The sequence below is a fragment of the Petaurus breviceps genome, unplaced genomic scaffold (genome assembly GCF_028583685.1).
Source record: "Petaurus breviceps papuanus isolate PSGF00001 unplaced genomic scaffold, PetGlider_PUasm1.0 582, whole genome shotgun sequence".
Lineage (NCBI taxonomy): Eukaryota > Metazoa > Chordata > Mammalia > Diprotodontia > Petauridae > Petaurus > Petaurus breviceps.
Window position 1 is genome coordinate 4,769,658 of NW_027186390.1, and position 16,444 is coordinate 4,786,101.

At 40.4% G+C, this 16,444-nt stretch overlaps 1 protein-coding gene across 1 annotated transcript in view; it reads right to left on the minus strand.

Moving 5' to 3' along the window:
• Positions 1 to 15,950, minus strand: part of BMP6 (bone morphogenetic protein 6) — a 223,963-nt gene extending 208,013 nt beyond the window's left edge. The window contains exon 1 of the mRNA XM_069103522.1: positions 14,019 to 15,950. Coding sequence (XP_068959623.1) covers positions 14,019 to 14,751 — 733 coding nt within the window. The 5' untranslated portion in view covers positions 14,752 to 15,950. The remainder of the gene's footprint in view (positions 1 to 14,018) is intronic.
• Between the last annotated feature and the right edge of the window lie 494 nt (positions 15,951 to 16,444).

Sequence of the window (16,444 nt, forward strand, 5' to 3'; positions counted from 1 at the left end):
CCTTAGACATTTCCTAACTATATGACACTGTGCAAGTGGCTTAACTTCTTGTAGCTCAGGTGTCTTTTTTTTTTCCTGAAAAACAGTTTGGGTTAAATCTATGACCATATGATTCTCTTAAATAATTTAAATATTTGCCTAGTATTAGTTACCTATCTTCTTAACTTGCTTAGTAAATAATTCTTCCAGAGAGCTTAAAGAGAAATCAATCCAATCCTTATCTGAAATACCCGACTTCTGATATATGGACTTCCCATTAGGTTTTATTCTGTAATATGTACTATCTTTGACATTCTTTACTTGCAGAGACCTGAAAGAATCCCAGACATTGACTCTAGTGTCAGTAAGATCTTTGTTTGAATTCTTCTAACTTAAAAGTTAAGATTTACAAAGTTTATTCTCGCAACTCTCTAAGGTAAGTAGCCTCCATTATCATGATACTTTTTTTTTTAACAGATAAGGCAACTAAAGCTAAGACAAGGTTGAGTGACTCCCCCAATTGCCAAGATTTGAATCCAGATCCATTGTTTTTTTCCTCCAATATACCAAAAGTCCATTTGACTTTTTAGAAAGCTAGTGAAAATATTCTTGTCCCCCTCATGCCTCTGCCACAAAAATCCTAATAGTTTTATGAAGTCAGGATTCCTACGATTCTTGCCCATTCTTTAGCTTTTTTCTTTTTATTCTGCTCCCTGAAATCCTGCCGAGCATGGATCAAGTAGAACACTGGCGAGGGAGAAATTTAATCACTCATATCTCTGCCTGACTGATTGTCTAGGTACTATGGTGACAGACACCTCAGAGAAAGTATGTAGAGGAGAAGAGATTTTAAAATTCCTAGACTTTAAAAACCCCAAGGAAACTTCTGATGGATTTGGTGTCAGCCCAGAGAAACACAGGGTACAAACATGTGCATGTAAATTAAAAATTACATATCTGCACACCAACAAGCCATCAAACATAATAGGGTTTTTAAATTTCAAATGTTAAAAATGACATTTACTACCTTCCAAAACTTCACGTTTTATATTCAAATTTCTTTTGTGGTTTCTTCCCAATAAAACACTGCAGATACTCTTAACACTATCTGCTAATATCTGAGTGTCCTTTCATTAAAAATGGTAAAAGCAAAATCATAAAGAAAAACAGAAATCCTTCCGTTTATTGGTAAATATTTCATATAACAAAAAATATTATCTAGTTAGAATGTAGAGGTGAAAAAGGTCCCTAAGTCAGCCACTGAGAATGTTCATATAAGATTCATGGAAAGAAAGAAGAGGGAAAACCTCTAACCTCAAAGATTAAGAAAAACCATTTCCAGGATCTCTTTCTTCCCTGAACAGGACAGCTCAGTCCATTAAGCCCAAGTTAGTTCATGCTTTGCTGATACACAAACCGGCATTTCAAAAAAATGTTCATGTACAGGAAACTAACAAGACTGAAAATACAGGAACAACAATCAACAAAGGCAGATGTTTAAGGCTAGAAGTCACATTCTGACCAAGGTGAAAAGGGTAAATGGTAGCTACAGGAAAGTCATCATAATGAACACAGCAGTTATTAAAGTTCACTTGTTGGGGGTGTGGGGGGGAGTCTCACTGAACAACTGCTTAGCAAAGCTTAATCTGTGCCACAGCCTTATGCTTGACATAACTGACTGATGATGCAAAAAACAATAGAAAAGTAAAGTCAGTGTGCTGGACACAGAACATTACCATCCTCAGACACTCTCAACCTGTCTAAGAGAATTCACAGTCAAGGGCTTATTCCTATTAAACAGAGTCAGGAAGGCCCTTCTATCTGAAACAGAATAGCATCCTTAAAAAAATGAATTAAGCAAAGGCCTGCACTCAGCCAGCAGTATCTACATTTTCAATAACAGGACCATAGGGACACATAATGAAATTACCTGATGTAATTTAGATATTGCCTCCACCATATTCCAAATCTATTTAATAAAGGGTGATGGAAGGGGAAGAAGAGATATTACACTGACAGAATGGCAGATTAAATGTCATTTCAGGCAAAGTATTACGTGCAAGTCACTTTATAGGGGAAAAGTTCATTTGGAACAATAGTACAAAGTACAAAACAGACATACATATATGCATGCATGCATACACACATACACGCATACATGCATACATGGCTTTGCTATTATCTGTGTGTCTTTGGTAAAATCACTTTCTCTTTCTGGTTCTCAGTTCCCTCATCTATAAAATGAAGGATTAGACAAGATGACTTCTAAATCCCTTCCAGCTATAACCTCTATTCTCCTGACAGAAAGGTAGGGGATGACAAATGCAGGAAGTCACATATGCTATTAGGTGTGGTCACTATGCCCATTTTGTTTTAACTCTTTTTCATTACTATGAGGGAAGGTTCAATGCTGGAGTTGGGGGACTTATAATCAGAAATTGCTCTGATATAAAAACAAAAGACATCAATAAAACTTAAATAAAAATAAAAATCACGAAAAGTCCAACAGTAATATATATATATCTTCAGAAGGAATTAAGATGCATCTTTTGTAAGACTGCATTGATTCAACTGGTTTCATAATAAAGGAATTAGCACTTTATAACCCAGGTCCATTATAATATAGCAAAGTTAGAATGTACTGATGACCAAACCCCTGAGACACAGATATGTTTCGAAATGGATGGAGAGTGAAAAGAAGCTGATCTAGGAGTCTCAATCCTTAATTAATCAGAAAATGATTGCCAGTTAGGCCCAATAGGGTGCTAATAAATAATGAGAAATTTAAGAAAGTGACCCTAACCTCCATATTCATGATGAAAGCTTGAAGACACATGTTGAGACCTATGCAACAAGCTATTCTCCTCTTTCCTTTGGCCACCCTACCCCTATAACACTGTGGACCATGGAATTATCATGGATGGACATAAGGGGGACAGATTTTCTTGTCTTCACCCAACTCAGCACAAGAGAACATTTTGGGAAGCAGGGATAGAGGAAGTCAATATTGTGAGGAAGAAACAATTGATATTACCATGATCAGAATTGAATGGTTTCAAATCTCTGAAAGATCTAATTTCTTTGTATGGTATAAATGCTTTTTATTTCCCAAGAATTGCCCCCTACAAGACAATTTGTCTAACGTTAGGTGAGTCATAAAAGCCATTTCATTGTTTGGTTGTTTTGGTCATGTCCAACTCTTCATAAGTCCATTTGAAGTTTCCTTGGCAAAGATACTGGAGTGGTTTGCCTTCATTCTCCAGTTCATTTTATAGATAAGGAAATTGAGGCAAACTTCTTAGGCCAGATTTGAATTCAGGAAGATGAGTCTTCCTGACTTCAGGTCCAGCACTGTATTCATCTATACCATCTACCTGTTCCGTAAGATACTTTAGAATTTGATCACTTTTTGCCTTGATGTCTTAGTTTACTATTATGTGGTATCTTTTGGCATCAATAGATTTTTCACTTTCTCATCTTACAGAAGTTTCACAGTGGATAGAGTACCGGACCTGAATTCAAGAAGTTCAAGTCTCGGAGATTTACTAGTTATATGACTCTAGGCAAGTCATTTAACCTGTCTGTTCAGTTTCCTAGCCTGTAAAATGAGGATAATAATCATATCTGCTTCCCAGGGTTGTTGGCGATAAAATGAGATATTTGTAAAGAGCTTCACAAACCTCAAAGGGCTATATGAATTCTAGATGATCCTGTTCTTGTTGTTGTTTTTATCATCATTATCATCATCATTACTTCACTTATGCATTAAAAATGGTATAGGGGCGGCCAGGTAGCACAGCAAGCAAGAGCACCGGCCCCAGTGTCGGGATGACCTGGAGATCAAATCCCAGGCTCAGACACTTAGCACCTACCCAGAAACACCTGGCCGTGTAACCTTGAGCAAGTTACTTAACTTTAAGTAACTTAAAAAATTGCTTAAAAAAATGGTATGAAAGCAGATTCTTGGTACCCTACCCAATCCCCACAGATTTCCCAAGAGGGCAGTGATAGGGAAAGATGGGATAGTGAAGAGGCATCCTCTTCCAAAGTCTATCTCCCAATGCCTTAAGAGGCTGGAGGGAAGAAGGATGCTCCAAGAAAGCATCATGTTTTGGGTGATTTTTCAGATCAGTTCTCTAAATAGCCACTTTTTGTACACTTAGAGTTCAGCCCAATGTGTAGAACATAGTTGAATAAATGTTTGCTGACTGATTAGCTGCAGAACTGGCAACAGCATGGGACCCCTTTAACCACAGCTAACCTCTGACTTATTTTGTACCCATTTAGTAACTATATTTGTTATGTTATGCTATGTTATGCTGTCATATCATATCATGTCATGTCATGTTATGTTATGTTTGTTATGTTGTTATTATATTTAGCCCAAACTGTCTTATATCCTGAGTTACCTCACCACCCTCCCTGCACTGGATAAAGTACTAGACCAAGGGTTCTTAACCTTCTGTTCTTGAACTTGGTTTTTAAAAACATTCTGATAACTGCATTTCATCATAATTGGCTTCCTTTGTAATCTTGTGTATTTTATCTTATGCATATAAAAACATGATTCTGAGAAGGGATCCACAGGTTTCAACAGATTGCCAAAGAGTAGGGGATGTCCATGACACAAAAAAAGATTACAAACCCCTAGACTAGAAGGATGCATAAACTTAAATATTTGGTACTTTAAAATTCTCTAGGAAGTGTTTTTTTTTTTTTTTTTATATATCAGGAGGAGAAGTTCCTTAAACACTTAACAAATTAAGCTACAGGAAACTCAGTGAATCTATTTGCCAATTATAGCAAATGTATTTTCTCTTAATATAATGTTTTCTTTGTTCCAGACCCACTGATAAACTCTTTTGATAGTCATTTTCCTTCTGCTCCTTTCCCATGGTTTTCTCAATATCTGAGCTATAAATATAGGGTCTGGATTTCTTACTTCATTAATACAGAGAACTTGCAAATGAGGAAACTCCCTCTACCAATAGAGAGAGCAATGCCTAGTCTTAAAGAGTTGCCTGGAGCACTGAGGGATGGTGTTTCTTACCTAGGGTAGTCAGGATGTGTCAAAGGTGAGATTAGAACCAAAGTAGACATGATTCCTAAGCCAGCCCTACTACCTTGCTTTTCAGGAGAACAGTAAGAAAACAGTGCCTAAAAGAATGATTTTGGAGTCACTCAATGGCAGAGTCAGAAGGACGTGACTTCAAATCTGACCTCATGTTTATTAGCTGTGTGATCTTGATCAAGTCACTTAACCCCATTGCCTCAACAAAAAAAAGAGAATGATTTCAAATAAATCTTTCTACTGTAGAAATCCTTGCAGAGAAATACAAACCTAAGCTGTTGAACCTATACAAATATAATGTTTCCTTACAGAAACATTTAACTTGGGCACAGGCTCTGACGTTTATTTCCTTAGTGTCTTTAGTCAAGTCACTTACCTACCTTGGGCCTCAGTTTCTTCATCTATAAAACTATAAGGCTGTACTAGATGTCCTCTGAGGTCCCTTCTGGTTCTAACTGTAGCTCTATACTCTGGTGATCAGAGCTCCAACATTTGCTGAAACAAATGCTTTGTGTAGAAAATGCTTGTGGACCATTGTTTGAGGAGCAGGTTTAGAGAAGCATAAGAACACAGGAAGACACTGTGTGGGGCTTTAAAGGCTGATGGCACTATTTTTTTTCAACTGAGTCTACACTTAAAAATTAGTGGCATTCCTTTGATACAAATATGTCACTATAATCAGACAGGAGTGGAATATGGTTGATTCCCCACTGAAAGAAAGGGAAAATAATTTCTTCACATACACACACAGCATAAAAAAGGGATTGATCAAGAGATCCCCTTAAGCTATTCTTTACTTATTGACTATGACTAGGGTTCTTTGGGAACCTAAAATGGAACAAAGAAAGAAAGAGGGAGGAAAAAAAATGTTGGATTTTGTTTTTCCTGAAGAAGAGAAAGGAAGAAGCTTGAAAAAGAATTAATTGATCTGAAGGAATAAAAAAAGTGAACATAATAGTTGCACAGAAATTTCCCAGAAGAAGGAAATTATATGCAATAAAAACTTATTAAGCTCCTGAAAAACTACAGCACTGTACTAGACCCTGAGTGTCCAATAACAAAAACAAAACAGTTTTTGCCCTCTAGAAGTTTATATTCTACTGGAAAAAGTTGTCTTTACCAAATAACAGGTGATACCGTGGTCTTGAAACTGAGGCTGGTGTCTAGACAGGTTATAAATACATGGGGAGATCAGGTTGGGTTTTGTGGAGACATACATTCAGTCTTTGTAACCTTAGGGAATGCCTGTATTTGTTTCTTTTCTCTCCCAAAAGATAAGGTTTTTCTTATCTTTCAGTGATGGCCATCATTGATAGCTAGAATTATTTCTTTTCTCATTCTTAAGTGAGAGGAGGAGTTAGTCTTTATCTGTGTCTCATGGACATAGTCTGGCAAAGTCTATGAACTCCTCCGAATAATGTTTTAAAAGGCATAGGATTACAAAATAAGCCAAGATTAGTTAAAGTATGTAATATTTTCCCATCCAAGTACATAGATCTCTTAGAACCATTGTTTTAGAAGCTCCTTGTCTCTGATCTTTCCTGTCTCCAATCCATCTTACATATGGCGGCTAAATTGATATACCTAAAACAGTCCCCTGTCAGCACCTCCTCCCACCTTAGAAGAGTGATTTCTCATCTCTAGGATAAAACACAAACTCCTCTCTTTGGCTCATAAAGCCCTTCAAAATCTGATTCTAGCCTACATTTCCTAGTTTACTACGGGGTGGCTAGGTGGCGCAGTGAATAGAGCATTGGCCCTGGAGTCAGGAGGACTGAGTTCAAATCCAGCCTCACACACTTAGCATAAAACTAGCCATGTATCAAGTCACTTAACCCCAATTGCCCTTCTTTACCCCCTCCAAAAAGCAAAAGAGAAAAAAACAAAACAAAAAACCCTTTATTCCCATTCGCTTACTGTACACCCTAGTTCCAGGTTAACTGGCCTGCTTAATGGTCATTGTAGACAACATCCTATTGCCCATCTCTTGCCTTTGCATGGGCTGTTTCCCAGACTTGGAATGAACTCTTTTCACCAATTAGAATCTTTATTTTCCTTTAAAATTCAACTCAAGTGCCACTTTCTCCAAGAAACCTATCTTGATCCTTCCCCATCCTTGCTAATGCCTTTACCCTGAAATAACTTTATATGTATATTTTATATTTAATTTTTAATTTAATTTTTCTTTCTTTTTTTGGGGGGGGGGGGCGGGTTTAGCAAATCAGGCTTAAGTGATTTGCCCAGGGTCACACAGCTAGTGTCAAGTATCTGAGGATAAATTTGAACTCAAGTACTCCTGACTCCATGGCCAGTTCACTAAACACTGTGCCACCTATCTGGCCCTATATTTAATTTTCAATACACATGTTATTTCCTTTCAAAAGAATGTAAGTTCCTTGAGGACCATGACTTTCATTTTGTTTTTATATCTCAAGCACCTAGCACCATATTGATCACATAGTAGGTTTTAATATTTATTGAATTGAATTTAGAGCAGAGGGAATCCTTACTTCATTGAGGTTATACCCATCCTGCAAGGGGTTAGCCCTTGAGTTGGAGGTGATGACTGTGACTCAGCAAATCTTAAAGGGATTTTTTCCCTATTACATTTTCATTCTTAAAAGGACAACCAAAGGAAACACCTTCGGTGATCTGAACAATGCTATCTGCTTGCCCTTTGATCTTAGTTTAAGAACATTTTGTACATCTGTGTTTGGGTTTTTTTTTTTATTTTGTGGGATTTTTTTTAATGCAACTGACTTCTGCAGTTAGTATTTAGGAGAGTAGAAGGGATTTAGGAGGTGTTTCACATCCCATTTCAAACCACATTCTTATAAGCAAATTTTCCATTTTAGCAGTAAGTAACACATAAATTGAATTTTATTCTCTGTGCCTGGACAAAGGCTATGTGTGCCTCATTCTTGGAATGCACTTGCTCCTCAAGTCTGCTTCTTAGAATATCCAACCGCCTTCAAAACTCAATTTAAGTCACCTCCTCCATGAAGCCTTCCCTACTGATCACTCCAGTGTCACTTCCCATCACCTTATATTTATTTTGTTTATCCTTATCTATATACATGCTGTCTCCCCACACAGAATATAAGTTATTTGAGGGCAAGAATTATTTCATTCTTGTCCTTATAGGCCCCAGTGCCTACCATAGTTCCTTGCACATAGTAGGTCACTAATAAATGTTTGTTCATCAATTGATTGGTAATTAAACTTCCCTAAATTGAAGCAATTTAGATGAAAAGATGTGGATTCTGAACATGTGTTTAAAAGGCAAAGTTTGAACAAAAATTGTTTTTGGCTATAAACATGAATAGTGAAAACACTGGTTCAGTTTTTCTTCTCCTTTATATTTGCTGAGATTGATTATGTCCAGAAGATTGCCAGTATTTGTAGTACAATAAATTTCTTATTGTTTTTCCTGAGACAGAAAAGACATTGCCTTTTTCAGTTCTTTATTAATATCTATCCATATACATGAATACCTTATTAATTCAAATTAAGGAAATGTAAAGACCAGTTCAAATGAAGGATACCTGAACTTTCATTACTTTCATGTGCAGTTTATCCACTGAAATCCTACTCTGATGTCTTAGCATAATTAAGCATGATGGTTACTCCTGACTGGAAAGGTGTACTAGCAAAGCATAAGCTATGTCCTAACAAATTTGGAAAATCTTCAAGTATCCAATATATTCCAAATCAATCTAAGCACTTGTGTATAATGAGGCACTCTGCTGAAAACTGAGGATAAAAAGAGAAAATGAGAAATAGTACCTGTCCTTGAGGAACTTTTATGTTACTGAGACTCAGAATTAAAATTGTCAAAAGACTAGTACAGCATGGTTTGGATAGGTTGGTTCATTACCAGGAAATAAGCCACAGAGTGACATTTTTTTCTTGTCCATAACAACACATTAAATCATCTGTTAAATCATGGAGAGTTTGTCATCTCCATGTGTGAGAGTATTCATAGTAATAAAAATGTAGATGTTTTAAAAATAAGTTGAGGAAAGCATACATTATATTATAAACTAAGAGAAATATAGTAACTAATAAGTAAAAATGATTCATTATATATGAACATCTTAACTGACATATAACAATATACTATAAACACTTATCAATCACCAAGCATCTATTAAGTATATGCCAGGCATTGTGAATGGTCCTGAAGTTACAGGGCTCTGAATTTCTTCATTTACTTTGAAATTTTCACACAGTGAAAATAGCAAGTCCCATGTATTTTGTTTGTAGAAAAATAAAATCAACAATATATGTAACAGTGAACATTTTACTATAGCCCTAGACTGGTATTTACCCATACTTTGATGAGGTCGACTCAAACCACAGAGGGCAAATGACAATCTGTTTTTCTTGTAAAAATGTGCACTCTAGAAAACCAAAGAGTGGAAGGCAGGTTATTCAGAGAGCCAAAAAGATTCTTAGCATCAGAAAACAAATGGAAAAGGGCACTGATTGAATTCATGCTCAAGTACATGCATTCGGGAATGGGCATCCACCTCATACAGACTCACATCAGTAAGCAACAGCAGACAACATCAGGGGCCAAGTTGCTGTAAGTACTTGAATCATTATAAATGTTCATTCTGTTCATTCATGAAGAATTTGAAACAATCAGCATAAATAACAATGAGCTGGCTTTAATGACCGGTAGTTCAGATGTGAGAGAAAGTTTCTCTTGTTGATTCATACTTCCTGATGGTCACCCTAGATGAAAGGCCTCAGTGTTACTTAAATGTATTTCATGAGTAAATCCTCTGTTTTACATAAGATTCATGTCTACCGCTATGTAACCACTTTCCTTTGTGCTTTTCCTTATCCAGTGCCAGGCACATAAGTATAAACTTAACAAGTGCTTGTTGACTGACTCTTAATAAAATGTTTAACCCAATGAGTTCTAAATATGTGCCAAAAGCAATATTATAGGACCTGATCTTCCTTTTTGATGAGAGATGAGTCATTTAACTACAACCATCAACATACCACTGATAAAGATTAGAAAATCAGGAAAATGCTCCCCAGAACCTTATTCTGAAAATAGAAGTAATAAAAATCACCATAATAACAGATAACAGCTAGCATCTATGAAATATTTTAAAGGTTTCAAAGTATTTTAAAAGTTATCTTATTTGGGGCCACTAAGTGGCGCAGTGAATAAACTATGGCCCTGGAGTCAGGAGGACCTGAGTTCAAATATGACCTCAGACACTTAACATAAAGCTAGCCGTGTGACCTTGGGCAAGTCACTTAACCCCAACTGCCCTTCCTTCCTCCCTTCCAAAAAAGAAAAAAAATCTTTAAAAAAAAGTTATCTTATTTGATCTTCACAACAATGCTCCAAGGTAGGGGCTAGTATTGTTCCTACTTTACAGGTGAGGAAACTAAAGTTGACTTGTTTGAAATAGGATTGGACTCCCAAGTTTTCCTTTTTCCAATTCCAGCACTGTGGTACCTTTCCTATACTAAGGTCAAAGGAAAGGGACCTCAGAGATCATCTAATCTGATCTTCTGCTTTAAAGTTGAGGAAGTTGAGCTTGGGAAGGTGACAATTTGCTTACAATCACAAAGGTAATAAGAGGGTAGAACTGGAATTTAAACCAAATCCCTAAGTCTCTGACTTCAAATTCAGCATTTTTCCATCTGTAACCTCCCTTCTTTATGTCTGTGAGGACCACAGTTAACTACTTTACCTCTTCAGCACTTTAAGACTTTATCAGTTTGGGGACTCTTACCATTACTGTATGTCATTTGATCTTCATAGGTTGCTGTAACTGGAAAAAAATACTACCTTATGCTCAGTCCTCTGGGGATGAACCTTTCCTTGAACCTAATAAACACACATTTTTAAACCAGGTTCCTGCTACAAATTTTTCCAGCTTCATAGAATTTGCCAACCTAGGGTTCTGCAGGTATAACAAAATGTAGGTCACCTCTGTGCCACAACTAACACTATATTGGAGGCCCTTATTATATATATAATTCCTAAGTTAAGGTTGATTTCTGATGATTGGTTAAAAACTAGTAGTTAGAGAACTGTATTATACTTACCTAACAAGCAATTCTATTCTATCTCCATGTGTGTTGAATAAAAGAAAAGCCTAGTGGCTTGATTTGAAGGGTTCCAATCAGAACTCCCTACCTTAGTTCTCCTTCCTGTGCCCTACAAACCTGTTTTCATATCTTTGATGGTGCCATCAAAGACTGAGTGAGATTCATTCCTCTGAATTTTTAAAAGTCCTCTCTAATATTGCAAATATTTCTCCAAGTTGTAAATCTGAGCAGACAGCAAGGATAACGTCACCACTGTGGAAATGGGGCATTGGATAGGTCCTTAAAAAAACAAAAGAAGAGAGCCTCCTTTGAGATAGCTTCACACACACACCCCCAATTGTTGGAGTTCCTTCTTTCCACCTCAGATTATCTTGTCTTTACCTATCTGTGCACACGGTGTAATCCCAGCAGAATGTAAAGCATTTTTAAGAGTAGTCTGTTTGTATTGTTTCTTTCTCTTGTCTTTGTTTTCTAGTACCTAGCACAGGGCCTTGGCCAGAGTATACACTGTTTGTGACTGAACCTGAGCAAAGAGGTTGTAGGAAATCATAAAACAAGATAAAAATAGAAAGGTTTGTCCACTTCACAGTCTTGCCTAGGGCTAGCCTAGTCTGAGTCTATAGCAAATCAATGTAATGGACAGAGAGCAGTTTTTCCTTTGGTAAGGCAGTTTCTCCATAGCCCTTGGATGAATATTACTGGGACATCCTAATGACTATATATCTTCAGAAATTCTCATTATTGACAGTGACGGAATAGAGGACTTTCTCCATTCTAGCTGGAAATAAAATTGCCCCCCCAAAAGCAACTGGACTTTTTTCCCAGTGACCTGTGGATTAACTTGTACTTTTTGGATGTGCCCAGGGTGGAAGGGGGTGTTAAGTAAGGGAGAGGAAGCAGGGGAGGCAGGACAAGGAACAGCATTGGCCTGATGCCCCTGGAACCATTGCTTAGTGGCCTGGAATCATGAGAATTTGTCCAGCCTGCTTCATGGAGGTAGTCCAACCCTGGTTTTGGCTGCCATCATTTGTGAAAATTCCTGCCCAATCAAAATCCCTGGATACAAAAGTTGCAAGGCAGACCCTGAAGTATTCCACACTGGCAGGGCTGGCAGACTCTGAGGCTGCACCTGCTATGAAATTTTGTTTTGTAAGCTATTAAGAAACCATACCTTGCCATCTCTGGGTCCATCCTCTCCTCCCCCCTCAAAAAAACAGCAGCAGCAGCACCCGAAGGCGTGTTTGTGAATCACTTTTAGATTCACTTGTGAAGAACTAGCTATCTCACTTGAGGAGTGCTGCAAGTCAGCAATGCCCTTAAAGTGACTAGATTTTTGTTTTGTTTTGTTTTTCTTTGTGTTTGGATGGCTTTTCTGTGTGGCATTCGAGGAAGACATCTATTCCCTGTGTTATTTATTCTACCTAGGCTGTCTTGGAACCTGGAAGGCACCAATTCTAGAATTTTTTTTTAATGTATGAATACTAGACTAAAAACACTAAAAACTAAAGCTAAATACAGCCACATTTTCTCTTGAAATGACAGTACCAAACCACACTGACAAAGTAGCACATTCTACACAGGGAAAGGAGGTGGAAAGACATGAATGAGTCAATGATATGTATTAGGATTATTCATTCAGGAATAAAAAACTTAATCTCATCTTCATTTAAAGCTTAATGACCTATCCCAGTTTTCAGAATAAATTAATAAAGCTAGATTTAAATCTCATTCTCTTCCTTAAGCAACTCTGTGAGATTACTGAAGCCCTCCTCAATTTCTCCCCAAATTTTTTTTTTTAATCTTTTCAGTCTTTAGGAATGAGTTGGATCCACCAAACATTGATTTCCAAGCTACAGCTAACACTACACAGGATTATATATGAATCCTACCACACAATTCTCCCTAATGGCAGAATTCCTATTCACTACTGTTACCCTATGGAAGTTTTCCCAACAATTCTCAACAAGGTCCCGACTCGTATCCATTCTTTCTTTCCTCCTTTTGTAAGTTCCCACCCCCCTTTTGATAGGCTTCACAAATTTGAAAATTTAATTGTAAAAGAGTTAAGCGCCATTGGTTAGCTTAGAAGGCAACAAAATAATTTGGATGTTAAAAGCTGCTCTAGTTTTCTTTCTACAGGATCAGTAAACTCTAGGTTTTGCATTTCTTCATGAGCAGGTTTATTTAACCTCTCCCCAAGAACAAGGATGACGTTCAAATGAGAAGGGCACTGAATGTACCCTGGCCACTTGGGGATACCTGACCACCTAGTTCTCAATCACTGACTGAAAGAAGTGCCAAGATGTTGTTCTTTGAGAAAGGCCAGGCACTTCTAACTACTTAGCTATCAATGGAAAAGGGCGGGGGGGGACGGAGGAGGGGAGGGAGGCGTGGAGGGGTTGGTGCGGGGTGGCGGGGGGGGAGGACGTCCAGCAGTTAGTGTAACTGTGTCTTTCCCTGCCCCACTGCAACCCATAACCAAAAACTACAGGGCTGCCTCCTGTCCTCCGGGGAGTTTGCACACCCCTGTCACTTAGGAAAGTACTGGTGGTAGCCTAGCCAAAACACCTGACTGAGGCAGCTCGCCAGACAGAAGCTCTAAAGGCAATAACGGAGAGCCCAGATTTAGAGACTAGAACTGGAGGTATTTTAGAGACGATCAATCCAAACCCCCCACCCTCATCTTACAGAGGCGAAAAGTGGGGCAGCAAGAGAGAAAGTGATTTGTCCAATTCATACACGTTAGTAGCAAAGCTGGAAGTAGAACCTGTGTATCGTGACCTCAGCCTAGGAGCCTTAGCACCCTTTAGTGTTACTCCCCTGTCACCTGGAGGCAGGAAATGAAAGGTATTTATCTATGTATCTATTTAGTGTAGATCCTTACCCAGGTTCACAAAGCTCATGACCATGTCAGCATCATTGAGAAAGGCGCTGTCTTGAGCGCTGGCTAGCGGGGACGGTCCACCGATGCCGCCAGGACCCGGGGCGAGCAGACTTTTGCGATGCAGGGCATGCGCCGCCGCGCTCGGAGCCAGGGGCCGGCTGGCCGGCAGCCGCGGCTGGGACCAACCCCTCCGGTCACCCCCTCCTTGGGGCGGGGGCTGCTGCTTCTCCTCCTCCTCTCCCCTCTCTTCTCCCTCGTCTGCGGACAGGGCATTGTACAGATCCAACATGAAGAGGGGAGCCGACTTCAGTCTCCCGGGCGGGGGAGGGGTCGGAAGGGAGGGTAGCGCCCCGCGATGCTCCGGCTGCAGAGGTGGTGGCGGCTGTTGCTGCTGTAACCCATGGAGAGGCCGGGGTCGGTGGGGCAGCCCCAGTACAGACAAAATCTCCTTCTGCATCTCCCGTTTTTCATGTGTCTTGAGCCTCCGGTAGAGGAACCCAGAGGAGGGGGAAGAAGAAGAGGAGGAAGGCGGTTGTGGTGTTGGCTGCTGCAGTGGTTGTTGCTGCTCCCCGGGGCTATTGCTCTTCTCGCTGCTGTTCCCAAGCAGCGCCCCTCCAGTGGCGGCTGCGGCCGCGGCGGGCAGGAGGGGCAGCACTGGCGGGGGGCAGCAGCAGCCGCACAGGAGCCCCCACCACCAACATAGCCACTGCACTCTCCTCCCCAGCAGCGGCATCCCCCGCCTGCCCGCCCGGGGCCCCCTTTGCCGGGCTGCTCCCGCTGGCCCCCCGTTGGATTCCCACTTGGGAAATGGAACCGAGGAGGACTAGGAGAAGGAGGAGGAGGAGAAGGAGGAAGAAGAAGTGAAAGAGGAGGAGGGGGGAGCCACTCGTGACACTTTCTGTGATTATCCCCCCTCCACCCTCCCCTCTGCTACCGGCTCTCTTCCCCTTCCTGGACCTCAGTCTTTATCTCGCATGGTCCTCCTAGGCTCCCCCAGTTGCCCAGGTTGGAGGGGTGGGGGAGAAACGAAGGGATAGAATGAGTGAGGGTCCAGGGGGAAGATCCAAAAACAACTTGTGAGGAAGTACGAAGAGATTGTAGCAAGTTCCAGGTAAACCGCTTCTAGTCCAATGTTGCACCCGAGCCCGGCTTCCCCCGGACCTCTGCAGACCACTGTGGTGTCACCTTCGCCCCCCTTGCCAGTCCAGAGCACACACACAAACACATCCACGTGCGTTTGGCCCGTTTGGCCTTCCAGGTTGTGCGTTGGTGAGTCTGCCTTTCTGCCTGTCTGTCCGACTCTCTCACTGTGGGGCGTGATGGACGAAAGGATCAATCTGAAGGCGAGGAGCTGCTCTCGAGAGCGGGGAAGCACCCCGCATCCTGGAATCGAGCCCCCACAGCAAAAGTGGCAGCAACAGAGTTTACCGCAGCGCACTCTGGGCTGAGTTTAGGGATTTGTTTAAAAATAAAAAACAAAAAAAAAAGATTGGGAGGGGGGGAGTCAACTTTCTCCAGAAGACTAAACTTTTTTTTTTCTTTCACAAATTCCTTTCCCCCGGTCTTCCCACCACCGTCGCTTCCCTCTAAAGAAACTCTGCATTCAGTTGATGAAGTCCCTGAGTGAAGCCGGCAAGGTTCTTGTTTTTGCGTACTGTTCTCAAGGAGCTGAGCTGAAATCCCCGCACGTAACAGGGGTGGGAGAGAAGGGAGTAGAAGCTTGTGTCATGGGAAGAAAAGTCACCGATATTTCCCGGTCAGCTAGTGCGTCTCTCTCCTCGCCTCTTCATTCCCCACTACGAGCAGCATTGACTCGAAGAAGAGACTCTCTCAGGTACCACACTCCAACCCCCAGATCGCCCCGCCTTCCTTGATGATCGACAAGAACGGAAGCCAGTAGAAAGATCCAACTACCCTATATTTAAATAGGCGCTCCCCCTCGCCTTCTCTCCCACAAGAGAGGCGTTGCCTCATTCGCACAACTAGCTCTGGGACTACAAACTTATAAGCAATATTCTGAGATCCGCAAGGTACTAAAGAGGGAGAGGCTCTCTGGAGCGCTCTCTTGTTTGTAGACACTATCTGAATTCTCTTCTCACTCTTGTCCTAGCTGGAAACCGCTTAAAGATCAGTTAAAAGGTATGAACTCGTGAACTAGGCAGAAAAACCGTCTAAGTTCTGTATCAAATATTATAGGAAGAGGAGAAAGGGATGGATTTCTTTTTTGGTACTTCTCCTAGTTTCTCTTTTTTGATGTAAACTAGGCGCTTAGCTGACACGTGGCTTTTAAAAGACAGCTGGAAGTGAAGACACACCCTCTGAGGAAGCTGCTTACAGGCTTGTTACAAAAAGGGATACATGTAAACCAGACTCTGCATTTCCAGGGTTTGGGGCCTATTGTTTTGGTTTTCACTGGCCTTCTGCTC